This window comes from Caenorhabditis remanei, chromosome IV, assembly GCF_010183535.1.
Source record: "Caenorhabditis remanei strain PX506 chromosome IV, whole genome shotgun sequence".
In the NCBI taxonomy this organism is placed as follows: domain Eukaryota; kingdom Metazoa; phylum Nematoda; class Chromadorea; order Rhabditida; family Rhabditidae; genus Caenorhabditis; species Caenorhabditis remanei.
The window spans coordinates 16,492,725-16,520,053 of NC_071331.1; the positions used below are offsets into that span (position 1 = coordinate 16,492,725).

At 38.4% G+C, this 27,329-nt stretch overlaps 8 protein-coding genes across 8 annotated transcripts; 7 read left to right on the top strand and 1 right to left on the bottom strand.

Annotated features, from left to right (window-relative positions):
* Positions 1 to 327: 327 nt before the first annotated feature.
* Positions 328 to 1,170, top strand: GCK72_014602 (uncharacterized protein; the record flags this gene model as incomplete). The annotated part of the gene is made up of 4 exons (XM_053730369.1): positions 328 to 387; positions 435 to 658; positions 705 to 833; positions 978 to 1,170. The coding sequence occupies 4 exons, from the start codon at positions 328 to 330 to the stop codon at positions 1,168 to 1,170; spliced, it is 606 nt and encodes a 201-aa protein (XP_053585141.1).
* A 74-nt stretch (positions 1,171 to 1,244) lies between these two features.
* Positions 1,245 to 4,281, bottom strand: GCK72_014603 (uncharacterized protein; the record flags this gene model as incomplete). The annotated part of the gene is made up of 9 exons (XM_003108209.2): positions 1,245 to 1,454; positions 1,502 to 1,647; positions 1,702 to 1,960; positions 2,010 to 2,141; positions 2,195 to 2,380; positions 2,426 to 2,560; positions 2,608 to 2,784; positions 2,836 to 3,007; positions 4,199 to 4,281. The coding sequence occupies 9 exons, from the start codon at positions 4,279 to 4,281 to the stop codon at positions 1,245 to 1,247; spliced, it is 1,500 nt and encodes a 499-aa protein (XP_003108257.1).
* Positions 4,282 to 7,705: 3,424 nt separating this feature from the next.
* On the top strand, positions 7,706 to 8,892 carry GCK72_014604 (uncharacterized protein; the record flags this gene model as incomplete). The annotated part of the gene is made up of 6 exons (XM_053730370.1): positions 7,706 to 7,759; positions 7,813 to 7,947; positions 7,993 to 8,107; positions 8,162 to 8,305; positions 8,658 to 8,749; positions 8,806 to 8,892. The coding sequence occupies 6 exons, from the start codon at positions 7,706 to 7,708 to the stop codon at positions 8,890 to 8,892; spliced, it is 627 nt and encodes a 208-aa protein (XP_053585142.1).
* Positions 8,893 to 9,216: 324 nt separating this feature from the next.
* Positions 9,217 to 10,276, top strand: GCK72_014605 (uncharacterized protein; the record flags this gene model as incomplete). Its single annotated transcript, XM_003108046.2, has 5 exons — positions 9,217 to 9,422; positions 9,468 to 9,603; positions 9,650 to 9,870; positions 9,915 to 10,085; positions 10,132 to 10,276. 5 exons carry the CDS (start codon positions 9,217 to 9,219, stop codon positions 10,274 to 10,276), a joined length of 879 nt encoding a protein of 292 aa, XP_003108094.2.
* A 272-nt stretch (positions 10,277 to 10,548) lies between these two features.
* On the top strand, positions 10,549 to 11,601 carry GCK72_014606 (uncharacterized protein; the record flags this gene model as incomplete). Its single annotated transcript, XM_003108105.2, has 5 exons — positions 10,549 to 10,754; positions 10,800 to 10,935; positions 10,984 to 11,201; positions 11,246 to 11,416; positions 11,463 to 11,601. The coding sequence occupies 5 exons, from the start codon at positions 10,549 to 10,551 to the stop codon at positions 11,599 to 11,601; spliced, it is 870 nt and encodes a 289-aa protein (XP_003108153.2).
* Positions 11,602 to 19,680: 8,079 nt separating this feature from the next.
* GCK72_014607 (uncharacterized protein) lies at positions 19,681 to 21,570 on the top strand (the record flags this gene model as incomplete). The annotated part of the gene is made up of 4 exons (XM_003108349.2): positions 19,681 to 19,689; positions 19,747 to 19,877; positions 19,928 to 21,281; positions 21,394 to 21,570. 4 exons carry the CDS (start codon positions 19,681 to 19,683, stop codon positions 21,568 to 21,570), a joined length of 1,671 nt encoding a protein of 556 aa, XP_003108397.2.
* A 1,468-nt stretch (positions 21,571 to 23,038) lies between these two features.
* Positions 23,039 to 23,962, top strand: GCK72_014608 (uncharacterized protein; the record flags this gene model as incomplete). The annotated part of the gene is made up of 5 exons (XM_053730371.1): positions 23,039 to 23,084; positions 23,130 to 23,249; positions 23,455 to 23,520; positions 23,567 to 23,803; positions 23,850 to 23,962. The coding sequence occupies 5 exons, from the start codon at positions 23,039 to 23,041 to the stop codon at positions 23,960 to 23,962; spliced, it is 582 nt and encodes a 193-aa protein (XP_053585143.1).
* Positions 23,963 to 25,391: 1,429 nt separating this feature from the next.
* GCK72_014609 (uncharacterized protein) lies at positions 25,392 to 27,298 on the top strand (the record flags this gene model as incomplete). Its single annotated transcript, XM_053730372.1, has 7 exons — positions 25,392 to 25,436; positions 25,482 to 25,567; positions 25,643 to 25,906; positions 25,949 to 26,343; positions 26,389 to 26,899; positions 26,981 to 27,101; positions 27,149 to 27,298. 7 exons carry the CDS (start codon positions 25,392 to 25,394, stop codon positions 27,296 to 27,298), a joined length of 1,572 nt encoding a protein of 523 aa, XP_053585144.1.
* Between the last annotated feature and the right edge of the window lie 31 nt (positions 27,299 to 27,329).

A 27,329-nucleotide genomic window follows, 5' to 3' on the forward strand; every position in this document is an offset into this window, starting at 1 on the left:
AGGAAATATAATACTTGGAATTGCAGAATGAACAATCAACGGATAGGTTATTAGCAAATCTTTCAATTGCACTGAACTTGACACTTCTTTTCACAAATCTACTGGCTTCGATTCTTTCTGGAAGTCTCTCAATAGTCAGTACTTTTGTCGATTCATTGATGGATGTAACAAGTAGTTTAATTATTGGAATATGCTTGAAACTCATCAAAAACACAAATATGTTCAACTATCCAAGAGGAAGGAATAGGTAATAAATGGAAAAGAAACACGAGAAGAAGAGGAAATTTCAGATTAGAATTAGTGGGTGTTATAATTTGTTCAATTCTTATGGGAATTGCCAATACTCTTCTTGTTATGGAGTCGATTCGCTCGATTGTGGGAGGAGATGTGAGTTCATGAAGTGTGTATTTCTGAAACTGATCGAACATTTTCAGATAAATCCTGTAATGGATGTTCCAACTCTTTCGATTATGCTTGGTGGATCTGCTGTTAAAGTAATTCTCTGTCTCATCTGTTATCGTCGTGGTTCCAGTTCCACCACAGTTCTTGCAATGGATATGAGAAACGATATTGCCACGTCAATCGTTGCAATTGTGTGCGCAACAATTGGAGATCGTTATTGGCCTTATGCTGATCCAATAGGAGCTATTCTTGTTTGGTGAGTCTATTCGACGGAAATCGAGAGACTAGATAAACGTTTTCAGTGGCGTCATTGCAACTTCATGGTATGGACATGCACTGGGACATGTACCTCATTTGGTTGGGAAACGAGCAGAGGGAGACAATTTGTCAAGGATTCTGAAGATTGTGATAGAGCACGATCCCCGGATAAAGTAAGTTTTTGGTTAGGATGTTTTCTATAGCCAAAGGGGTTGAGAACTCCATTTTGAACTAACAATTTTCATGTTCAAATCGAAACGGATGTTGTTCTTTCTCAGTTTTTCTTATTCGTAAATAATTGTAACCTACCTTTTCAGATATGTTGATCATGTGATGGTTTACCACACGACTCTTGAAGCGTTGGCTGAAGTTCATATTGTGATGGATGAGAATCTTCCATTGAGAACAACACATGACATTGCACAAGGACTGGAACAGAAGTTGATGCTTTTGAGCTTTGTTGAGAGATGTTTTGTACATTGTGATTATGAATGTGATGGAGATAAGTAGACGATCTTTTCGAAAAATGAACTATTTATTACGATGAACCCGTTATTTCAAATTAAAACCATAAATTGATAAAACTAATGTCCAAATTTATGTCCAGTATACTGATCAGCAGATACTGGAAGTCCAAAATATTTCCATTGACTCCAGAAGCAGAGAATAAGAAGAAGAGAACCGATGAGATCTCCAAGTGCAGTTAGGAATGGAATTGCAGAATTGTCCGGATCAATTCTCATTATCCACATTGCACGAACCAATATTTGACAGATGTACAGTAGAACTGTTACCTGAAATGATTTAGCTGGCATTGTTGTTTTTCTAGATATTAACTCACTTGAATTGCACAAACTAGAACAAATGAGAAAGTGAATGGAGTTGTATTGTGGAAACCAACGCCAAATAGAAAAATGATAAATATGAAAATGATATTAGAAGGTATGGAGATTCCCAGAAGAATCTGTGCAGCTGATGCGTCTTCATCTGAAAACGTTACTGTCTTTTAAACCACACAACTGAAACAAATTGATAACTCACTTTTCCCGAAGAAAGCTCTAACTGGATTGATATAATGATGAAGTGGTTTCACTTCGATTTCTCTATTTTTCCTTGCTCTGTGCAACTGAGTGGATATTCGACTGGCTTGAACTGCAACCAAATTTCCACCGAGTCCATTTATAAGTGGTTGAAATGCAGCCAGGGGTGGATAGGTTTGCATCGATTTCTTGAGAACAAGACCACTGAAAGTGGTTATTACCATTGCACATAATATAGGCCACCATCCATTTTTCAGCACCTATATTCATATTTCAGAACTTTCAGTCAGTTAGTGTCAGTACTCCTACCTCCAATGTGAAGCGATCCTCAGATGCCATAACTGCTCCAACAATGGCAATTGCGTAGAAAAAAAGCAAGATGACAATGAGTAATGTGATATGTAAATCCCGCATGTGACATACTAAAGTGCCCACACTCAACTGAAAATTGATTGGTCACTTCCGAAATGTTCGTTCGGATTGAGAAGACAAACCAGAATATAAAGAGTTGAGACGTCACCAAGAGATGCAGCCACTGGAGTTGAGATGTTATCTGGATTCAATTTATAACGACGAGCAGCAATCACAACAGCAACCATTAGAAGAGAAAGAACTAATGAAGCAAGGGATGCGGTTACAACTGCTGATAACAGTAGACACAGAGAGTCACTAAACGAAATCTGAAAATACAAAAGAGCTCAAATAACAGAAGTCTTGATAACTACCGCTTGCTCTCCGATGAACAAAACCGGAATAACTGCTAGCGAAGAGACGGCAATTGCCTGACATTGAATCAGTGCCATATTGGATAATGCCACGTTTATTTTGTCTTTTCTGCTTTCCATAAATCCGAGATTTGCCTAAAATTGGAATCTGACAGAACCTTCTTTTTATAAAATGCACTCACCAACGTAGAAAGTCTCGATGAAAGAGTCATTTCAAGATTTCCTTTCAATCCGACAAGAGTTGGAACCATAATAACTGCATCCGGAAGAGTTTGAAAGAACTCTGATCCCTCGGCAGATTCAAGCATTACTCCTGCCAAAATGAGACCGAGGCCGGCGAAAAGAAACGGAATTAGAGCCTAAAAACAGTTGAATTTCAAAAATAAAATCCCTTTGTCATAATACCCTACCTCAGCCAAAAATTGTTTCTTGCTCTCCTTCTCTGCCACATTGAATACATGAATCGGTTTCGATACATTCATTTTTTGAATCGTTACTGCTATTGGAGCAAATATCCAATTTTCGACTATTACATTTGATAGAGTGTCACCCGTATTATTGTTGTTATTGCCCTCTACGATTCTGAAATAATAAAAAGTTTGTGGATGACTAAAAATCACTGATAATAAGTGTTGTTCATTGCTATTTTTCTAAATTAGGCATCACAAACAATGTTTTTTAATCACGTGGAAGGGTAGGTACGATTTTCAGAAGTTTTTCTCCGAGAAAAGTTTCATTCTATCATGATTCTCTTCACTGTTCCCAATCATTTCGCCAGCAATCAACTGACGTTCCTTCATCATACGGGTATAGTAGCCGACCAAAGTCGGGAGATGTCGGCTGCTTCAATACCGAATAGTTTATAGTTTCTCGCTTTTTAGGCGGATCTCGTGGTCCGGTCGGCTCCGGTTTCCACTCCACTGTACCTCCCGGTGACTTGCGGTCTTACCTCGGTGAAAACTGATCTAAGTGCCTTTCCGCTCGTCCGAGTAACTAGAATTGTATCATTTATGGAGCTAGTTAACCCCGGTTCATCGGTCCCCATTAATACGTGTTAATGGTACAGTGGAGTGGTGCAAAGGGCTTGCCTTGACCACACTTTTGCCTTTTTTCATTTTGAACCAGTCTATTTATCTATTAATAAGTTTAATATTTTTCGATGAATGATAGTTTTCAGATCACTGATTTATGGAAAAACTCACCATGAAAGTAGAAAAACAGTAGGAGACGCAGATAGTTAAGTAAATGTTGGAAAAAGAGGAAAATGTTGGAGAAACAGTCTTTCTGTCTCTACACACCGAAAAACGACAGAACTAATACATTGCGGTTGCTGTTATCGGGCAGTGCGTTTGTCCTCGATTTCATTTGGATTTTCAAACACGATTTCATATTTTTTGAATCGAAAATTGTATTTTTTGACTGAGTCTTTTGGAAAAAAGGTCATTTTATTTTGTCCTTTGGTCAGACCAAATGGTAGACAAGACAAAAGGATTAGTGCTACTAAGCTACGAGAACTTCTCAGATCTCATTGGATGAAGATCATGAAACTTCCGGGTTTAATGGATCCAAGAAATAGAAAAGTAAACAAAGGCATGTCTTGAAAGTTTATTTTCGGATTTATGCTCTCATTAGTTTGTAGTTTCTGTGTCTTTCTAGATAATAAATTCATAGACTGGAGAAGTTTTAATATTTAGTATTCATAAAATCTGAACTGTGAATACGCTTTTCAGCGTTCACCCGAATCCAAGTTTTTCTGATTTTTTAAATACTTACAGATGGTCGATGGTATTCGACTGTGGAATCTGAACATCCACTTCTCCATCAATCGGTTCGAAATCGTCGTGATCATTTGACATCTGAAATAAATATAAATCTATGAAATTAGCGAATGAGAGAAGAGATTTAATCTGATAGAACAGAGGATTAGTGGTGGAATACTAACTCGACGAGGGCTTCTTCTCACAATTTTTGAAAACAAGTTTTTTGGAGAAGTTCAACACAAAAGTACGCTCCATTGCCCACGTAAAAGTGACTGGGAGAAGATGGACGGATGCACGGAATGTATAATTAGACATCCGGGAGAAGAAGAAGCAAAACGAAAAAAAAGCAAGAAGAAGAAGCAAGTAGAAGCAAGAAAATAATAGAGGCATGTATGTATTCGTTTTTTCTTTTTTCAGATATCCTATGGCTATCCGTAAGAAATAAGGAGCCGAAGGAAAGGAAAGAAGCCAAGAAGCCCCATAAATTAGAAAACAAAAAAGTGGAGTCTCTGCCAGATTGGTTTGAGTCAGAAGAAGAAAAAAAAGAGGAGAAAAAGAAGCAAGGTTATCCACGAAGAGCCCCAACGACTGAATTGGTGATCACTTGATGGAGGAAAAAAGAAAGAAGCAAAAAGGATACATTCATTTCAGGGCGGCCGGATTAGATGGGGGTAAGGATGGCTTCTTTTCTCAGTTCTACTTGCAACCAACTTAAGAAGATACGAAAAGAGACACACGCACTTTTATACCTTTTCCTCTTTTTCTCAGTCTGATGGATACCTGTCACTGCTTAAGTATTATATGATTTCCTTTGTTCCATTCAGTCGTTTAGGTGTATTAGAGTTCAATTTTGATTTGGTCAAAGAGCAACACATTTGGAGCAATTTATGCAGATCAAAAACTAAACATTTTGAGGTAATTAGTTGGGTGAGTAGACTCATTGATTAGATTAGCTTCGATTAGTCTTAGTTTCAATTACAAAATGTCCTTCATATTTTCAAACAAAATTCATGAAAGTTTATGAAAAAATCTCGTCAAAGACTCCTAGTTTTAATTTAAGTTTATATTCAGCTTCAATTAAATTATGGAAAAAATTAGTTTTTTTTTTGGACTTGACCTTTTTATAGTGAAACTCTTTCCCCGATCTTTTGACAATAACGCTTCGGCTTCTGATTTTGGGAAAAATCTTTTTTACCAAGAATGCAAATATTCAACCTAGTTCTAAAAGTGACACATGTCGGAATTTAAAGTCATAATTCACACCTTCTAAATTTATTTTTAACCGAAGAAACTGCTGTCGTTAGTCATCTTTCACTCCACGACGGAAGCAATTTTTAACCAGAATATCCGGACATCAAAATTCCAAAAAATGTTGAGTGTCTCGTGAGAGCGTTTGTGAGAATATTCTAGAGTAATGAATTTTATGAATAGAGAAAAATGTGAATTCAAAAGTAAAAGAAGCCACGGAAAACTCTTTGACTAATTAAAGTAATTGCTGAAAATATATTTATTTTTGCAGAGATCATTTTGATTTTATAAAAAGTTTGAGGGAGGAATGAATGAGAGAGAATGTAGTCTATCCGGGAAAAGAGAGCTTTTTGCTTTCCTTTCATTAGAATATCTTCATAAAACTCAACTTCAGTTGACTATAAAAAGAAAGATTTAAGAAAATTCGGAAGGTTTGTAGGAAATGAGAAAAGAAGAGTGGGAGAAAAAAACCATAAAGAATCTGCCAAATCTGAAGAAATTGGAAAGAAATGACTCTACGAAAAAGAAAAAAACGAAAAATTTGGAAGGACTTCATGAGCAGAGAAGGGTCGACAAGTCGACACTAATGGAGCGTGATTCCGAAGGAGGAAAGATGGGAATGACACTTTGTTTTTGTGGTGACAAACCCAATCGAAACGAGCATGAAAGTTCCATTTTTCAAACAATAAATTTTGAGAAATGGGATGATTTGGAGAGAAGAAAAATAAAGTAAGAACTTAAAATTTTCGGACAATGCAAAAGTGTTTGCTTATTTTATAGTTTGCTAGATCTTTATACCTTTCACAGGGAGAATCCGGCCGAATCGGCCTTCTACCAAATCATTCAAAAATATTGTTTATCTAGAGATGTTTCAGATTCCAAACGACTAACAAAGTTCAAGCATTGAAAACAAAATAAACTTCGCTAAACATTTTCAAACTTTCCGGATGAAAAAAGAGTTAATGATCCACCAATTAGTTTTGCATTTGTTCAAAGTTTCATGACTCAAAAAATGATAATACAACTTGAGCTGAGCTTGCCACGACTTATCCGAAAAGCAGGATCATCCTGTATGTTTGAAAATTCAAAATTCAAGAGAGCAGGTGCAAAAACGAGAACGTGCTTTGTCTTTTTCTGATATTGATTAAAAATACTAAAATCTCATTTTATCTTGTTTTGTCGTCGACTTCTGATTGTCTCATATGATATCTCTCCCTCTTCCTTTTCAAAATATAATCCTTCGAATGATGAAGAAAATCTATATTTTGGAGAACAAGAAACCTACAACTATTTCATAAGAAAATGATCAAGTTATCAAAAATATTCGGGAATCCATATCCTAGAAAAGCAAGAAAAAATAAATGAAGAAAATAGCTGACGAATATCAAAACATTCTCTCTTTGGCATTGTACTCCCCGTGTCGTCTTCATGTTTTCTCTTCCTTTCCACCCCAAACGGCGCCTCCGCGGCCTACAATTTCCTGCTCATTCCTCATTTCCTGAACGAGAGAGACAGCAAAAAAGACGGGAAGAATAAGGGAAAAAAGAGGTGGGTGGAGACGAGAATTCCAGGATATTTGTACTGATGGGTAATTGGGATAATTGGAGGATAAGTTTGAGTTGTTTGCAGAAGTTTCTGGGTGAAGTGATGTTCCAATCAGAACGATTTGGTGCATTTCCACCACTGCCATTTTGAAATTTACATTGGATCTGTAAAGAGTACAAGTTGAATCTAACAAAATTGAGCTATGAAAACTGTAAATTGAGTTCATAGTTTCAAACAGACCCGAGCAGGCGGGAGCCATGAAAATAGGGCCACACGACGTTGCAATTTCGGAAATTTATGAAATTTATGAAAGTTCTCGCAGTGGAGTTCGTTTATCAGACTAAATGATTCAAAATTATTTATCAACAGTAAGACCTGTAATTGTTCCCAGTTGTTTCAAACCCTTCGGTTTACAATATCAGATAGAATGTAAAATGCAGATTTCCCTTTCCATATATGTTTTGACACATCTAAAAGTGTTATGTTTAAGTCAACTTGTTCCACTGTCTCTCCATCTGAGTCAATTTGGCAACTGCAGTAATCTTTACGTGTTCTTCATTAATCCAACTAGAACAAGTATATTCCTTACCCGAACTTCTCTCTTCTCCTTCTCTCTCTTTTTCCTCTTTTTCTTCATTGTCGGCATCATTAAGCTTGTCCTACTTTCTTACTACTGTTCAAAGAAGTTTGTTGTCGAATTTCCTTTTTTGTCCTCTCTTTTTAACACATGTTGGTTGAAAAACGTTTTGAAAGTGTTCATAAAAAGAAGTCAGGTTCAATTGTGAGTCTCTTTTCTTCTCTCTTTTCTTGCACCCTTTCAATTGAATTCCTCAGGAATTATTTCAATTGAATACCACTTTGCTGTTCTGGGTTGGATTCGTTCCTCCGTTGTTCGCCGCCGTTTTCGCTATTCTCACTGCGATTACACTTCATCAAGATAAAATTACAAATTATGCGTGGATTTGTGGAGTGAGTGAGAGAATTTACTAGTTGCAAACAAGGTTGAATTTTCAGCGAGCCTTCCTACCATCTCTATCAAGAATCATCAATTTGACACTAGAAGGTCTCGTCTGGCAACTTTGCATATTTTTCCATATTCCATTTCGACTTCTTGAATTGTCCGTTGGCTGTGAGTTACGCTAAACTCTTCTCTGACATCATCATAATCATGAATCCATTCAAGGGGTCCGTTATGGTCGTCTGGAAAGTAAAAATAACAAGCGACGTTTCTGGTATAAAATGCATAGACATCTCTATTTGATCTTCGGTGTCACTGAACTCATTCTTCTCAGTGGATTGTCTGCAATCGGAGAAAAAGAACATGGAAGTGAGAGTTTAAAACTAAAACCCATTTTTTATTTCTTCGAATGGTTCAGTTTGGCACGTCTGTTTCTTCTACAGTTTCGGAGTGGTCGCTCTCCTTTTCTTTATTTCCAATACGGTTTGTCATTCCCAATCACTGTATTTCTTGAATCCATATGTAAGTTTTTGTCTGGAAACCATTCTCACTTCTCTATTCAGGGTCGAATATCATATCACGTGAAAATTGGAATCAGTATCTGTTATTTTCTGTCAGCTCCAGCTATTGCCACGTTCTATGCTCTTTATTGGAAAGCTTGTTTCACATGGGGTATATATGGTTTTCACTGTTTTTTTTTCTATCTCTGAATGTTATTCAGCCTATGAACTATTTGCACTCGTTGAATATCTCGACGTCTTCATGGTTATATTTTATCACGGATGCTGCGTTTATTGGGATATTCAGCATAAGGTTTGTTACAGGATAGCTTTAAATGAGTTTTTGAAATCTTCTTTTATATTTTTCAGGTTGTGTTTACTGTCCGATTGAACAAGCCAGCAGAGAAGAATATTGATGAAGATGTGACTGGGAAAGAGCTGACTACTGAACTGTGATTTCATACCGCCGCTCAAATTGTGATCTACTTAATTTATGAAAACTTCACACCGAAAAATGCAATTATTTAAGCCTTAAATTATATTATCCAAAATAGTTAAATACAGTCAGAATAAAAGAGAAAATAAATCGTTCATGCCGCCCTGTCTTATATCTCTCAATTGATTTGTGAACTTCAGTAAATCTAATCAAACATCAACGAAAATCGATTGGATGTCGAAGAACATTATCATCAATATCATAATTGCATAATACTGTTTTCTGTCTCGTCCTCTCTGACCTTCTCTTATCAATTTTCTTGACCACTCTCATTCTATTCTGCCATGTTCTATAAACTTTCTACTCAGCAATTGAAAGAAGTTCTCCCCTTTTTCAAGTCAAAACCAAAATTTGCATTATTCGCCAACGCTGCCACATTTGAGATAGAAAAAAGGCTACCAAACCATCCATGCGATTTCTACTGCCTGGAAATCAACGATTCGAAGTATTTTTATGTTTTCCGACATGACTTCATTCCAGACACCAGCAGGTAAGAATTATGTGATGATCCTCCCAAAAAAGAAACATTTTATAGACCGATCCTAATGATCGGAAGCGATCAAAGTGTCAATGAGAATGATGTCATTCATGGTCTGGAACAAATTAAGTCAGTGGAACCGGATCTAGGAAATATCGAACTTCTTGTTGCAACTTCTGCGCTCTCAGCGCCGGTAATCATTTTCTGTCAATTTGTTTTTTCGAAATTTATTTTTAAAGGGCAGAAAATTTTTGATTGAACATTTTAAACGCAGTGAGGATTATAATGTTGCATGTAATAACTTCTGTCTGCCTTTGTCTGCTCAAGCAGAAATCCAGAAAAAGATTGGTGGAATGACCCTTCCATCTGATTTTTCGATTGGATCTACCCGGCTTTCTGATTCGGAAATTGTCAATTCCACCTGGAAGTTTGCTACTCCGGAAACAGTTCTACAAATAAAGTGAGAGTAAGAATCCAATCAGATGTCGCAATGTTTACTTTCAGAGAAATCATTCAACGTCTTCCAACAGCTTGTATTCATCATAAGGATAAACCAGTGGCATTTGAAATGATAGGATTGCATGGACAGTTAAATCATCAGTTTACTTTCCCTGAATATAGAAATCGAGGATATGGAGGAATGATTGAAAACACAATTGTTTCGAAATGTTTCAAGTGAGATTTCGATAGAACGATAGCTAAAATCTTTTCCTATTTTCAGAGAAGGAATCCAAGTAGTCAAATCAGTGGAACTCAGCAATAAAGAAGTTCTTAAAAGAAGTATGGATCACAAATTGTGGGAAGTTGTGAGAGAAGATGATGGAGAAATTATAGTTTTCGATTATACTCAATACCATTTGAACTGATTATTTCATTTTTTGGATTATGAACTCATTATTTGTTTAGGCTGTTTAATTTTAACATTTATTTTTGTAATATTTTTCATAAATATTACAATATCTGTTTTAAAATAATCAACGTGTGAAGAAACGTTTCCAAAAGATTCAATGGAAGAGAAACTCGAACAGAATCAATAGAATGACAATTCGAAATATCATCATTATCACTTATCAACCTTTCTCGTCTCTTTCTCTCAAACATTTCCATTTGATTTCAGTGATTTCTTTTTCACTTTCCCATGTTTTCCAAGCTATCATCGGAACAGATTTCTGATTTTCTTCCCTTCTTCAAATCCAAACCGAAATTTGCATTATTTGCCAATGCTGCCAAATTCCAAGTTGAGGAGAGAATACCAAATCATCCATGCGACTTCTACTATCTAGAAACAAGCAATTCAAAGTATTTTTATGTCTTCCGTCACGATAATATTCCGGATATTTGTGGGTAAGATTTATGGTATGATCCTCCCTAAAAAGAAACATTTTATAGACCGATCCTAATGATTGGAAGCGATCAAAGTGTCAATGAGAATGATGTCATTCATGGTATGGAACAAATTAAGTCAGTTGAACCAGATCTAGGAAATATTGATATGCTTATTGCTCCAACGGCTGTTTCCCTTCCTGTAATCTATTTTCTTCATTGAAAAGTATAAAAAGTGTCAATGATATAGGCAAGAAAGTTCTTCGTGCATCACTACAATCGAGAAGACTACAACAATCCATGTTACAACTTCCATATTACATCAACTGCTCGCCAGGAAATTCAAGAAAATGTGGATAAAATCACTCTTCCATCTGATTTTTCGATCGGATCCACTCGTCTTTCTGATTCGGAAGTGGTCAATTCCACCTGGAAGTTTGCTACTCCGGAAACAGTTCTACAAATGAAGTGAGAGTAAGAATCCAATCAGATGTCGCAATGTTTACTTTCAGAGAAATCATTCAACGTCTTCCAACATCTTGTATTCATCATAAGGATAAACCAGTGGCATTTGAAATGATAGGATTGCATGGACAGTTAAATCATCAGTTTACTTTCCCTGAATATAGAAATCGAGGATTTGGAGGAATGATTGAAAACACAATTGTTTCGAAATGTTTCAAGTGAGATAACTGTGAAAGGAAATAATCAGATAACCGAGATTTTCAGAGAAGGAATTCAAGTAGTCAAGTCAATTGAACTAGCAAATGCCGAAGTTCTGAAGAGAAGCCGGAGTCATTCACTGTGGGAAATTATTACGGATGACAATGGAGATGAACTAGTTTTTGATTACACTCATTATCATTAAAAATACATTTGTAGAGTTACATTGGCTGCAAGAAATGAACTTTCCTTCGCTTGTTTCTTGATTTCTTGATAAAATTGCTGTGATTGGAACCGTCGTTCTGGTCATTTGTTGGCTAATAGATGATTCTACTTTACACAAAAAATCCCCTCGATTTTCAGTTTTCTTCCCCCAAAGTCTGTCGTTTGATCTCTTTTTCTCAGTCATTGATATACTTCACTATCCTGTAATAACTGGATCCTCTGCCAACCATCGTAACTTTTGTTCATTTCCATAAATTCCCGAAAAAGAACGGTCCGTTTACTCTTTACAATAGACTGTTCGTTTCTCTAAAAGCGCATATGAATCAAGTTCGAAATGAAGTTTCATATCCGTTTTTGCAACATCTTGATCGTCAATTTCGTCTCGAATCAATCATTCTGTCGACTGGGAATCCCTGGAAGGGCGGTCGACGACGGCGTTAAAAATTGCGTAAGACCGCCAGGAGAAATGAAAAGAGAGAAAGATTGCGTCTGTTCTGTTCCAATTAAAACTTGTTACGGTACGAGACTTTTTGAGTTTGCCATTGGTGGCGTACGACATCCTTCAAAAACTACATATGTACGAGACGCATACGATTATACGATTCGGGTTACGTAATCGTGGATGCAAATGGCAATTGTAGGTAGAGGAGGAGAAAAAAGGAAAAGAAGGAAGAGAAAAGAAGAGAGTTGATATGATAATTCTGACGAATGGCCGAATCGGTGTGCGTGGATGTGAAGGGTGAGGCTGGGATAATGAGGGATAAACATCTGAATAAAGAAAAGTGAATTGTGGTAAAAGGGCATCTGATAAGGATTTGCTTGAATTGTCGGCAGTAGATTGTTTTCGAAAACTTTCTGAAAGATATGGATAGAAATTCATCTGAGTTCTCTGGCAATTAAAAGAATGTCATCTGATAGGTATATTTTTGAAAGTTGAGAAAAGGTATAGTTGGTTTCAGATATTTCATTGACAATATCAATCATTACCATTCATAAGTACATATTCCTTAGAATTTGCAGAAATCATCTTCTGAGTTTTTGAAATACAAACTTGGGAAGCAATAATATCTATCAAACAAAGTTTACATCGATTTGATAAAAGTCTGAAAATTGAGGTATGAATTACACGTTATTTGATGAATTCTGGTGTTATTTAAACTCAATCTGATTCAAAATTCAGTTCAACTGAAAATTTCAGAGAACCTGCAAAGGTCATAACTCAAAGACAGATTCAGAATCATCAACTTTCTAGCTATTGTGAGTTCGTAGTTGCTTCTGAAAACTCAAAATTTTGTGAAGATCATCCTCTTTACAAGGGTTTCCAAATTCTCTATGTCTTGCTCAACGCAAACAAAGCAACTTAATAGAATTTCAAGTTCTCAATTATAAAACTCACTTTATCACCATATATTCATTGAAGTTCTGAAGCAGCCAAAAAATACGAAAGTGAAATGTTTCCTTTTCTCCGCAGATTTTCACAATCTGCTTAATTTTCTTTCTAATTTTTGCGTAAACAGTGTAACCAGGAAGATACGCAAGGAACAAGCCGTTTCTGATTGATATATATCTGTACGGGCACAACACAAAACACCTTTTGGCGGGTTTATGATCATTATGATATAAACAATTCCCCTCATTTCCTCTCACTTCTATCCTTCTCCCATATCAATAGTTGTTGCATTATCATCAATGAAATATCAATGAATCCAATTGGAGACGCAGACTTTTTACCGGCCCATTGAACCCGAAGCCGAACGCGGTTTTTTAGGAAAGGAAAAGCATTGGAGACGTAGAAGGATAAGAGAAGAGAGAGGGTGTCCAGCGCGCGGGCGACAACGAATGGGATTTCGAACCTGAAGGAGGTGTGGCTACGGTACGTGGACATCAGCCCAGAAGCTCCTTACATAAAAGGCTGACTGTGCCGATCGCTGCTGACTTTCTTGTCACCCGTTGCTGCCATGAAACATATATCCAGTCTGCTTTTGGTGAGTTCTTTTTTTGAAACCAAACGGAATACGGAGATCTTCCATTATGATTGTATACTAGGTCATATTAAGAAAAACATCTTAATTACTCATATCTTCGTCTGATATCAAGTACGGATTCTAAGATTCTCGCCTACGTAAAATGACGCTTTTGAATCAAAATATTTTCTTTGTTTTTTGTTGTTTTTTGTTGAGATTCTTCATTGTTTTCGGACTATTTCTTGGAAAGAAACATTTTTCGAGAATTTCTCAAATTCAGTTTCCCTTAGATTCTGAACCCCAAACTTGCATTCTTTGCCGCTTTCAGATTTCAAAAAAAACCATTTCCAAAGACTGAGATCATAGACAAGATCTAGAACATTCAAACCCAACTATCCAGAAACTTTTTCTCTCCAAAGAAATCTATAATGTCTAGACGTTAATCTCCTAAAAACCAATAACAGTTTCCTTATATCCTTCATCGTCATCATCCTCTCACTTGTCTTCTTAATTACAGTTATCCTCTTTATTCGGCACCGCCGTTGGATGTCTCCCAGGTCTCGGACTTGGTGGTGGCGGAGGTGGAGGATGCTGCAGTCCTGCCCAACCTGCATGTGGAAATCCATGTGGAGGGGGAGGTGCTGCACCTGGTCCAGTTTATGCTGCTGCTCCATTGGCTCCAGCTCCATTTGCTGCTTATCCTCAAGCCCCACCTGCACCATATCAACCTCAATTCCAACAACAACAACAATATGGAGGAGCTAACAACTTCCAACAACAACAACCACAACAATTCCAACAAATCCAAGGAGGATACGCTGGAGCTCAACAAGGAGGAAACTACGGATCCATTCAAACAGGAGCAGTATCAGCTGGAGGTGCCTATCAGGCTGAACCAGTTCACCAAGTACAACCATTGCCATTGCTAGGACAACCAGTGGCTTACGAGGTATTGTTCCGCATCGTTAATTTCTTCAAATGGGTGATAACCGGTAATGCCATTACAGAAAACAGTAGTTGTTGCGCCTTCTCAACAACAGGAACAAGTACTCAACACTGCCCAGGTTTTGACCAAGGTTATGCCAGCAAGTGCTGTTTTGGATGAGCATGTCGTGGAGCCAGCTGTCGCTTCTCCAAATAATGTGAGTGGAAATTGGAAATTAAGATGGAAATATTATAGAATTTGGGAGATGAAAAATAAGTTTTTTTTTCAGATTGTCTCCTCATTCAACTCCCAAACTTCGTACGGAGATGAGCATCAAACATCAGTCCAAACTCATCAAACTCAACCACAACAACAAGTTCTCCACCGTCCAGCTGCTTCATCCTCTTCGTCTTCATCATCTTCTGCTTCCTCTTCTGCTGAACACCATGCAACTCATCAAGTTCGTGTTCCATCTGCATCTTCTTCGATTGAATCCAACGAACATCGCGTCGTTCCTGAATCTATCATTGTCAAGGAGATCGTTCAATCGTTCGAAACCACAACTCCATATCCAAAACAAGTTGCTCTTCAAACGATTGCTCCATTCGTTCCACAACCAGTTCAGCCAATTCAGCCATCTCAGCCAGAACACATTGAGACAGTTCAACCACAAATCTCTCAACCACGAGTCTCTCAACCACATCCAATTGAACACGTCAATTATCTTGCTCCACAAGTTCCATCTGCCTCTCAAACCCAAACCGTTGTTGAGACTGTTCAACCAGTCCACACTGTTCAACCAATCCACCCAGCTCCAGTCCAACAACTTCCACTTCAACCAGCTCATGTCGTCCAAGTTTCTGCTCCAGAAGCCACACAAGCACCTACTCATTTCGCCTCAGAAACTGTTAGTTTATCAGAAAATTGATCGATTTCAATGAGATGTTTTTCTTCAGAAAGTTGTCGCCGAGGAGGATAGAATCGAAGCAACTGGAGGATCAGACTACGATCAACCATCTAATATTCCAAGCAGCGAGCAAGCTACTGTCAACGAACTTCTTGCTTCTGTAAGTTTTTTCGTGATGTCGAAAAATCAATTCAACTTAATTTCAGCTTGATAACGAATCTACTACACCACAAAACAACTTGGACTTCAACCAAGTGACAGTCGAACCAACCAACAACAGCGACAACAATCAAAAGACAGAAATCGTCCAAACTGAAGGAGATGATTATGATGCTCCATTGAATGAAGATCGTAAAGATGTTCCAACTGCTGAACCATCTCATAACGTTGCTCCATCTAACCCACAACCAGTTGCAGTTGTTCCAGAAGAAACTGCTCCAATCATTCCTCAACCAATTCAACCAATTCAAGAAGTTCAAACTTATCAACCACCAGCACAGAGCACTGTTGCTCCAGTTGTTGAGACGACAGTTGGATACGTCGAACCACCAAAACCAAAACCAGAAATTCATCTTCAACCAGTTGCACCAGCTGTTCGTGTTGAAGTGACAACTCCTGAACCAACTCCAACAGTTCGTTTCGAATTACCAATTGAAGTTCATGAAGTTGTTACTCCACAAGTTCCACTTCAACCAGAACCAGCAGTTATTCAAACAATTACTGAGGAACCAATTGCTGAAGTGACTGTTCAAGTACTCGAGTCATCTGCTGCTCCAGTTTCTCAATTCTTTGAGAATATCACATCTCGTGAAGAAACAAAAGAAGAACCAGCACCAACACAGGTAATTTCAAGAGTTTCATTTATTTAGTTCGCATGGTTAAGTTACACATTTCACAGCCTGAGCAACCATCGGTGACATCACCAGCAGTCAATGGAAACGATTATGATGAAGAGAAGTCTGTGGAGAACAAGGTAACACTCAACTTTGGTTCATCACTGATCACAAGAATATGATTTCAGGTTTCCACGGAAACCGACGTTGTGCCAAACCTTGGAGAATACGGTAGCAAGTTTGCAAAGGTAAGTATTTCACCGTTCACGGAAACACGTCACCGTCGGACACGTTTGTGACGTAACCACTGTGGTTACACACATTGTAAAACAGCATTCTTGGCATTTCCCTCCTTCCGGGTTGGTCTGAAACTTGACACTTCTCGGTTATGCATGATTATTTTGCAGCCTTTACTTTTCATCAGTGTAATGTATACAGAGAGAATTTATTAGATATACAAGGACAGAACTGTAGAGTTTTTTGAATTGAGGTTTCATGATTGGAGAAGATGAAATCTGAAAGAGTAGAGTTGGTATTTTCAGGTGCAAGGAGCTGAAACGAAACAAGTGAGTGAGCCAATCCAAATAGAGACCATCGAGAATGCCAATCCATACGGAAGAAAGTATTGGATTTTCTAAATACTTCTCTTTTCTTTCTTCTTTTTTTCTCCGCTCGACGTTTCCCTCATCTCATCTCAATGTGCAAATAGGCGCCAATTCATAATGTTTTTTTTATTCCAAAGTGTTAATAATCGAATAAGAATGCGAAGCATTTCAATCAAATTCTCAAACTGAACCGATCCTTTTTCCTCATCCTTTTCTGTATATTTTGTTTCTGTTTTTTCTTCATTTCTCCCTTTTCTTCTTCTTAATAAATAACTTATTTTCCATCCTTCCATCCCTCTTTTTTCCACATGAAATCTCCGAAAGCTTAAGCTGTGAAAAGATAAAAATCATGGAGAAGAAGCTTGATTCTGTCAAGGTCAACCAAGGTATGATAGGCGTCGCCGAACAACAAAAACTCGTCGCAAAATTGCGTAATGAAGGGGGATTTTGGACGGTGAAGCGAAGAAAAAAGAGAGAAAAGAAGGAGAAGAAGCCGTCTGCTGCTACCGATCGGATCCCACTGAGCGATAAAATGAATTTCATTGCGAGGAAAACGAAAAACAGGAGAAGGAAGACGTCGCAAGGAGACCAGGAGGGTTGTGTAATTGGCAGAATTTTTGGGTTGAATGCTACATGCTTAACAACAAATTCTCTGTTTATAGAGTCACTTCGAAGAGACTTCTGGAGATAGAACCGGAAGAGTGGCAGCGATCATGGAGGCACCTGGTGTTTGGTTTGAAATGTATGACGTGGCAGATGCATATTTATTGAGAGACTAGACATTATAGATTGATATGATCAGTCTATTTTCATTGATATAACTGGATTTTTTATGAGAAAGATGTCTATCACAGAACAAACTGTATCTGTTCGTTAATTGATAGCCTACAAACCAAAAATTTCTAAATCATCATCTCATTAAGTTATTTTTTTCTTCGTTGACTTGGAGGTCTCAAAATGTTGAGTAATGCGGAACGGAAGACATTAAAGCCATGAATCATGCATGCCTTCAATTCAACTGATTGTTCTTTTTGGAATTTGAGGAATACTTGGTTACCTGGGTTCTTTATGCTATGATATGAGTAACGAAAAAGTGATGAAAATGTAAGAACAATTCTAGAGAAGTATTGTTTCTGAAATATGACTAGACAAACTTGTTACACATTTCGTGAGATACATTCTAGTTGTCATATCATCAAAATTTCACTTTCTTATTTTTTGTCGGTTTGATTAGATTCAATGTTACAGGTTCCATTGGCAGATAACTTCATTTTGACAAGGATTCCAAGGTAGGTCTGAATGACCACTGATAGAGATAAAAAGGAATCAGCTAGTTTCCAAAGTACATGAATTAGAAGAGCAAATCAGGTTATCATATTTAGTCGGAAGAAAGAGAAAGTGAATTTTGATTGATTAGGTTTTGCAAAAAAGAACAGTTTCCGGTTTTTCTAAAAACTTATCAGCTCATATATCCTTTCCAAAACCCCAATCTATCAGACTGTCATTGAAACCCTTTATACCTTATTCTGTCTCCTCCTTCGACAGTGTCACCTCTCCTCTCCACTCGCTTCGTTACACTCAGATATATTAGAAACGAAAGGGAAAAAGCTTAGGTCCTGATCGGGACGCCTGGCAATTAATCAAGTGAATCGCTTATCAATCGAAATGTTTTCTCCGCGCAACAATCGGTTACGCAATAGATAGATAGAGACATTTGAGAAGCTAATGAAACAAATGGAAACGATTGAATAAAGACGAAATGTGCCGACGAAGACGGCAGAATGGACATTGGATCCGATAAATGAGTCAGAGGAATTGAGGAAATGGGTAATGGGAAAAATTATGGGAGATTGCATAATTGAGAAATGGATTGGAGATGGGCAAGAAAAGACGTTGTTTTGAATAGAGGAAAATGGGAAGGTTTTGGAGCACAGATTTATTCAAAACACTCATGGAAACTGTACAGATGGTGAAAACTGATTCATCAACTGCAAAAACTCACTTCTACCGCAATACCGGGTTATATAGTGGTGCAGAACAATAAAATTTCGGGTTAATACTAGAGAGAACTCGCACCCAAACGTTGTCAGCTTCAAAAATGAAGATCTAGGTTTGGTCTACAATTTCTACTGAAATATGAGAACCTGATACATATTCGAACCACGAGAACTGATAATATTTTACTTCACACTGCAAAAGGGTTGGTACCTTGAAAATGTTTCTATAGATGGACATCTCGAAAAATAAGAATATGTTATTCTATTCTAGTACCTTTCGGTGTATTTAAACGAAAATTCTTTCTTGAGATATGAACAAAAAATTGGATAGAATCAAGTTCTAGAGGGTTGAATGATTGTAATGTACACACTTTTCTTTTCACATTTTGTTTCTCAGTTCACACCTGCTCTTTTTACGCAGACACTTTTTACGGACTATCTGAATTTGAAATCTTTTCAATCTGCCATTCCATATCGTTTTTCTATCCGTCTTCTCAAACTTCGCTCTTCAAAAATATACCGGTCCTTGTCAAGGTGGCACTGGTCACCCGTGCGACAGTGGCCGGGTGTTAGCTTGCTTACCCCCAATAGTACACCACATTCCGAGGCGATGGATTGTGACATCGATGGAGAGACATCTAGGTTCGATTTCAGAAAACTGTTTTACGCAAGCGACTTGCCCCCTCTGCGCATGTTGCGCCAGCGCCTTTCTCTTTCACGCAGCCGGAGGAGGTGAGGGGAGGAGTGACAAGGGCACTACTTAAGCTGACCGAATCTTTCATTTAACGCTACTACACACACTCTAACACACTAAATTGTGTCGTCGTCATGGCTAGTGTGAGTTCATTTTCTTCCTTTTTATTTGATTACCTTTCTCACTTTCTCTTCTTTCAGTTCTTTTTGATTGCTCTTCTCGCTACCCCAGCACTCGGATGCATCGGAGGTCTTGGAGGTGGAGGTGGTGGCTGTTGCCAACCATCTCAACCAGCCTGCTCTAACCCATGTGGAGGAGCTTCTGCTGCCGGGTGAGTCTCATCTTTTCATATTTACTATTTCTATTCTTACTCTTAATTAGATATGCTGCCCCAGCCGCTGGATACCCAAGAGCTCCAGTCGGTTATGCTGCCCCACCACCCCCACCACCACCACCAGCTTTCGGAGGAATCGGAGGAGCTGCTTACCCAGGAGCCGGAGCCGGAGGACAGTATGATACCGGAGTTCACGGAGGAGCTCAAGGAGGATATGCTGGAGCCCAAGGAGCTCAAGGAGGATACGCCGGAGTTCAAGGAGCCCAAGGAGGATACGCTGGAGCTCAAGCCCAAGGAGCTCAAGGAGGATACGCCGGAGCCCAAGGAGCCCAAGGAGGATATGCTGGAGCTCAAGCCGTTCAAGGAGGACAAATCGCTTCCCAAGGATACGCCGGAGCCGGATCCCAAGTCTCTGCCGGAGGAGCTTACAACCAAGGACCATCTGCTGTGAACGGAGGATACACTTCTCAACAACAAGGAGGAGCTGTTGCCCCAGCTGCCGGATACGGACAAGGACCAGCCGCTGTTCATGTTGATACCACTGCTATCACTTCCGAGGGAACCGTCTCTCAACAAGGAGGATCCTCTGCCGCTGGAGGATACGGAGAAGAGACTGGAGCCGCTGCTTCCGTCGGAGAACAAACCAACACCGTTGTCCAAACCGGAGAGACCACCGAGGAAGGATACGGAGCTCAAGGAGGATCTGCCCCAGCTGGAGGATCTGAAGCCGAGGAGACCGAGATCGTCGCTGTTGCTACCTCTGCCCCAGCTCCAGCCCCAACCTACGAGAACGTTCAACCAGCTCCAGTTGCCCCAACCACCACCGTCGAGGAGACTCACGCCGAGACTCACGTCGAAGAGCCACAACCACAAGTTGAGGAGACCCACGTCGAAGTCGAGGAGCCAGCACCAGCCCCAGTTCCAGTCGCCACATCTGCCCCAATTGTTGAGCCAGTCACCGAGGTGAATACTGAAGAATATGAAGAGGAAATCGTTGAACCAGCTGAGCCACAAGTTGTTGAGCCAGTTCCAGAGCCACAAGTTGTTGAGCCAGCCCCACAACCACACGTTGAACCAGTTCAGCCAGCCCCACAAGTCACTGAGCCACAAGTTGTTGAGCCACAAGTTGTTGTTGAGCCAGCACCACAACCACACGTTGAGCCAGCAGCCGCACCAGCACCAGAAACTTTCGAAACCTCTGCCCCAGTTGCACCACAAGTCACTGAGTACCCAATTCAACAGACTGAGGCTCCAGTTGAAGAGGTATACGAAGAGGAAACCGAAGCACCAGTTGCACCAGTTCAACCAACGGAATCTTCTTCTTCTTTTGAAGAGGTTACCGCTGAAGAGACTGCACCATCACAACCAGCACCTTATGTTCCACCAGCACCAACCTTCACTGTATGTTTAGGATTGTCCTCATTTTGTTTCACAAAGATACAACAATTTCCGAAAATTTCTACTACCTATCTTCTAGGAAACTATTCCTGTATAACAACATTATTAATTACAGGAGCAAAAGCCAGGATACGAGCAAACTGCCCCAGCTGTTGAGACCAAGGAAGAATCTTACGATGATGAGCAGCCAGCTGAGGAGACCCATGTTGAGCCAGAACAACCAGCTGCTGGAGGTGGATACTCAGCAACTGAAGCTCCAGCTAAGCCAGATGGTGGATACCGCACCCACTAAGCGATAGATCGAAATAGGTGCTCATTCACTCTGATCTCGTTTTGATTGCTCGTCGACATTCTGCTCAAAACAATCCCCAAACTTTCTCGTCTTTTTTGCCTCAATTTGTCTGTATATACTGTTGAACCCCCCTTTATTTTATTTCTCTTTATCTAATTTTTTGTCTTTCTTTTTGATTAGTAGAACTTGTTTCACTGACTGAAATTAACTAATTTCAAATAAAATGGTGATTTTTAATTTTATTCTCCGAGCATCATAAAGAACACATTTCGAATGGCAGAGGTATTCGTTTGAAATGTTTATCTTTTGATTCGGTTTTTGGGTTAAATAAGATGAATCAATGGAAAACAGAGTCTCAAACTGGATTTTTTTGTTAGGGAAAAATATAAAGATTCTCAACAATTAGTATTTCCCTGGTTTTTATCAACAAAAAATGTTTTCTAATCTTTATTTCCAGTTTGGAGTAGGTTGGGAAAACTGTCAAATAATATTGTAAGTTGATCAAATTGTTTTTGATATGTGACCCCTAAATCTATTTTTGAGAAAAAAATGAGAGAATTTCCCCGTCCTTTCACAGTAATCATTAAATAACTAAAACTGAAACTCAAGCTGCTTTAGACCTGCCTTTAAAGGAAAATTAATTTTTTGAGCCGGCGGTCTCAACACGATCATCAGTTTCATACGATAGCTTTCAAACTTTTTAGTCAATCCGCTACAAAGTTTTACACTTTTTATGTCTTTGTAAATACGTTTTCCAATATTTTTAATGCCCGCGTATATGAGTCGAGGACAATTTTCTAATTGAACTCAAAATTCTTGATGTTTTTGTTGTCTTGTTTTTCCTTGTTTCATCACAGGTGTTTTTGTTTTCAGATTAAGCTTTGATCAACAGATTTTGTCTTCTGAAGATTCTTAGCTCTTCGAAAATAAATATCTACATTTTTGATTGTCGGATCTTGTGACAATGAAACCGTTTTTAACAATGACATTTCAAAATTCCTTCTTCTTCTCTCCAACATCATGTTTCGTTCTTCTTGTACTTTTCCTTCTTCTCTTTTTGCTTCTTCTTCTTTTCGCTCTCGCAAATCGTGCCTAGTGTCCTACTGGCGTACTTTCACCACTTTGACGTCTTTTCCGTGCCATCTGTCACTTTGGACACGTCAGCGCACTCCAGATTTTCATTTTATAGAGCACTGTTCCTACTGAACCGCTACATTTTACATCTATAATTTTTTGATTATTTTTCTGCGTATCTTCTCTTTCAATGGTACACGTGGAAGCGCGTGTCTTTGTCTTTGTGGCGGTAACACAAGATACGCCGCTTGTCGCCGCCTCGTTCTCTCTTCTTGTCGTTTTCACTCAATGTTCTCACTTTATCTGTTTCAGTTGATTTTCTCGATAGTCGTGTGGCTTTAGTTTAAAACCTTTTCTTTGTATATATTTTACTTCATTTCATTACAGGTTCAATATGTCGTTTTTATGGGACTGGTTTAATGGAGTGCTCAACATGCTGGGTTTGTTTTGAAAACTTTATCATTTCTTTATTTCATCGTTTACAGGATTGGCCAACAAGAAGGGAAAATTGGTATTCTTGGGACTCGATAACGCCGGAAAGACAACACTGCTGCACATGCTCAAGGATGACCGAATTGCTCAGCACGTACCCACGCTTCACCCTAGTAAGTTTTTTTTCGAAATCCTATTAACCTACAAAAATATAAATGACTTTGTATCATATAAATACCAATTTATAAGATAAATACATAGAAGTCACAAATATCTTAGCCATTTTCCGCCAGCTGATTGACCGGTTTTGCTTATCAACTTCTTGGATGATGACGCGACTGGCGAAACCAGTTTCTTATGAAACGTAATTTATTTCAGCTTCCGAGCAAATGTCTTTGGGAGGAATCTCATTCACCACATACGATCTCGGTGGTCACGCTCAAGGTTAGATCGGAGTTCTCATTTTCAGTTCGAATGTTCTCAATTTCAGCACGACGAGTCTGGAAAGACTATTTCCCAGCTGTGGACGCTGTCGTTTTCCTTATCGATGTGGCAGATGCAGAGAGAATGCAAGAAAGTCGTGTTGAACTCGAATCCTTGCTCCAGGATGAACAAATCGCTTCGGTTCCAGTTCTTATTCTCGGAAACAAGATTGACAAGCCAGGAGCATTGAGTGAGGATCAACTCAAGTGGCAGCTCAATATTCAGCATATGTGTACTGGAAAGGGCAAGTTATCCTAATCAGGATTCAAAAATCATCAGTAATCTTACAGGAGACGTTTCACGAAATGAAATGGCTTCCCGGCCGATGGAAGTGTTCATGTGTTCTGTCCTCCAACGTCAAGGTTATGGAGAAGGAATTCGTTGGCTCGGACAATACTTGTAAACAGATCAGTTCAAGACACTTCTACTGCTCACAGATTTCTATTCCATTCTCGAAAAACACCTGCACCATTCTCTTACATATTACGCCGTCAACATTTTTTTTGACTTGTTGTACGTACTTGTCATTTTTCTTTATTTACGAGAGCCAAGCTTCATCGGAGAAAATGATAATTTCCTTCTTTCGAGCTTCTCTCTTCATTTTTACACTTCTCATGCCTTCGTCGTTTGTGCAACAAAAGTCGTCTCTAACTATTTATGAACTTTCGACTTATTCGAACTTGTAAAAATCTTCTCCACGGCGTCCTAATTCTTTTCCAAATAATACGACTTTTTTCACATATACTCTTTATTTATAGCAATTGTTGTTTTCCCCCAACATAAACCCCATCATTCAGATTTCCCTTTTCATTTTTTACTTCGGTTAGTTCTATGTGAATGAAACAGCTTCAAATTTATAAGCTTCACTAAGTTTCTTGAAAAGTGCCTGAGTTTACCTTCCAAGTTGTTCGATCGACACAATTCCTGTATCACACTATCACAAAGTACGTCTCTTCAAACGTCACGCCATACTTCACGTATGATCGTTCGTTGCGACTTGAAAATGGGATGCAATCATCTTTCTATCCGATTGAGGGCATCCAAGGGTAAAAGTATTATAGGAGTTCTATCGAAATTTTCCAACTGGCTAAGGAATGTGATGACGCATATCTGTAGTTTTGGGTACATGAGATCACAGGGCTACACTTATCACTTTGTAGTCAAGCGACGTGATCAAACAAATGACCTTCTAATTTGTGTTCCACAGTTTAGCACAAAACTTACTTTCCGTCAGTCGCAAAAAATTTGAATATACAGAGAAAATGTGAAATTAAATATCAAATATCAAATATAGCTATCAAACTAGAAGCTTCGATGGAGAGCTGTTCGAGAATGGATCAACCTTTTCAGTTCGAGAAATTATATATTGCTCTTAATTTTTAATATCAGAAAAAAACTGGTTGAGAGGTTTCACGATAGCTGTTTTCTTATCGCATTTAAACGAGAAAAATGTCTGAACAAAATGCTAAATTATGAATGAATAATGTTCAGTGCACCAAGAAGTTGGGCCCATATAAATTGAATGCATTTGAGTACACAGCTCGAAACCAATTATACCCTCTTTCTCTATTCCTCTTCTGTATGCACTGCTGAAGCGTTCGTCCGAGTGGAGGGGACACTCTCTCTTACGAATATCCAATAACTTGGGAACATTATTTTTCTTTTCAGTTTTATGTTGAATAAACTGATTTGAAGATTTGTGAATTGCTAACTTTTGTTGAGATTATTTCAAACGATCCAGTTCAAAACTGTTAAAAACATATTCTATTTGAAAGAATTTTCCCAACTCGTTATCTTAACCTAGATAGTCGCTATTTTTAGATTCTGAAGCCATGACGTCATTATTTGCATCTCTTGCTCATAATTTACGAGGACAGGTAATTCAAGAGTCTATAAAGACTTTTCAGAATCTTAAGTTTCAGTTAATCGCACGAATCATATCTTTTGGAATCAACATGTATCTTTTGCGACGGATTGACAATGATGTTCTGGGGCTCGTAAATGTTCGGTGAGTTTTGCTTTTTAAAGTTCAGGACTTGAAACAAAATTCTAATATTCATGAGTAATTGATCTATTTTTTCAGATTAACTCTTCTCTACTCGACCATTCTATTCCTGACGCGAGAACCATTAAGGAAAGCTGAAATCATACGTGGATCTCTGCCTAAATTTATCAACCTTCTCTGGCTGAGCCCGCTTATCTCTACAGTATTAAGTGTGATTTGTGTTTATCTGTGGTACACTTTCTCATCAACAACTGTGGATGTTTCCTGGACTGTTGTACTCTCGTTTCCCATCTCTGCAATCATTGAATCGATTGCAGAACCGTTTTCAGTCATTTCACTACGGTAAGTGTCTCTGACAAATATTTTTAACGTAATGCATTTTAGATTGGAATCAACTTCGGGTTCTCTCGGTCAACACTTTGCAATTGGACAAGGAATGTTGATATGTGTCAAAAGAATATTCGTTCTAGCTGGTCTCTTCATCTTCCCTGAAATGTATCATCTCGATCTGTTCGCATACTCTCAATATTTCGGAGCCATCGCATATCTTTTGTTCAATTTCATCGCTTTCTACGTCTATATCAGAAACAAATCTATTCCGGAACTCGAAAGCTTCTCAACTTTCTCTGATTTACTTCCGAAATTCAATGAAGGAATCGATAGGAAATCAGTAAATGCAATGAGCACCATGTTCGCTCATTCAATTTTGAAACAGTTACTGACTGATGGAAGTGCATATGTTATGACATTCACCGAGTTGCTCAGTTTGAAACAGCAAGGTTATTTATTTATTTGAAGTAGTCGAAAATCATATGAATTTTCAGGTGTATACGATGCTGTTGAAAGAGTTGGAAGCATCATTGTACGAACGATTTTGTCGCCGATTGACGAGAACTGCAATGCATATTTTTCGAATACAATTCGCAAAGAAAGCAGTGTATTCAATAAAAATACGGATAATCATGATGATTTAGTCAAGAATTTATCAACAATTCTTCATGTCGTTGGAGTTCTTGGATTCGTTGCATGTATCTTCGGAATACCATATTCTTCAACAGCAATCTCTCTTTATGGAGGAAAACTACTCTCTGATAATGGAGGCGCTCTGTTACTTTCATTATACTCTGCATACATTTTGGTAACTGCAATCAATGGAATAACTGAAGGATTCGCGATGGCAAGTATGGATAATTATCAAATTTATTCACATGGAAAGTTCCTTTTCGTCACTTCTACACTTCATCTGTTCATCAATTATGTTCTCTGCGTGTATTTGAATTCAGCAGGATTCATTGTTGCGAATATTATCAATATGACTATCAGGATTGTATATAAGTGAGTCGTTTTTCAACGAAATTCATTTTTGATTTTACCAAAAATTAGAAAACTATTCATTGTGTAAAACTTACTTTACAGCTGGCGAACAATTCGAGAATATCTTGGAGAAAGCTCACCATCATTCACAACCGTCTTCCCGTCCTTCTCAACATCAATGTTTCTTGGAGCTTCGTTATTTGCTTCCTCCTTCTCCTATTTGGTGAATAACTTCATTACTGTCCGTATTCAAGTAATTTCTTGTTCCAGATTTTTGCCACGACACCAGGACTCTCCCACAATCTCTCCCACATTGCCATTGGAGCCGTCTGCTTGATTCTCATAGCACAACATACCATACAACATGACCCTGTTTTTGCTAGTATCATTGATTCTTTTGCAAAAAAGCATCGACACTGACAGATTTAATAATAATAATAATAATAATAAT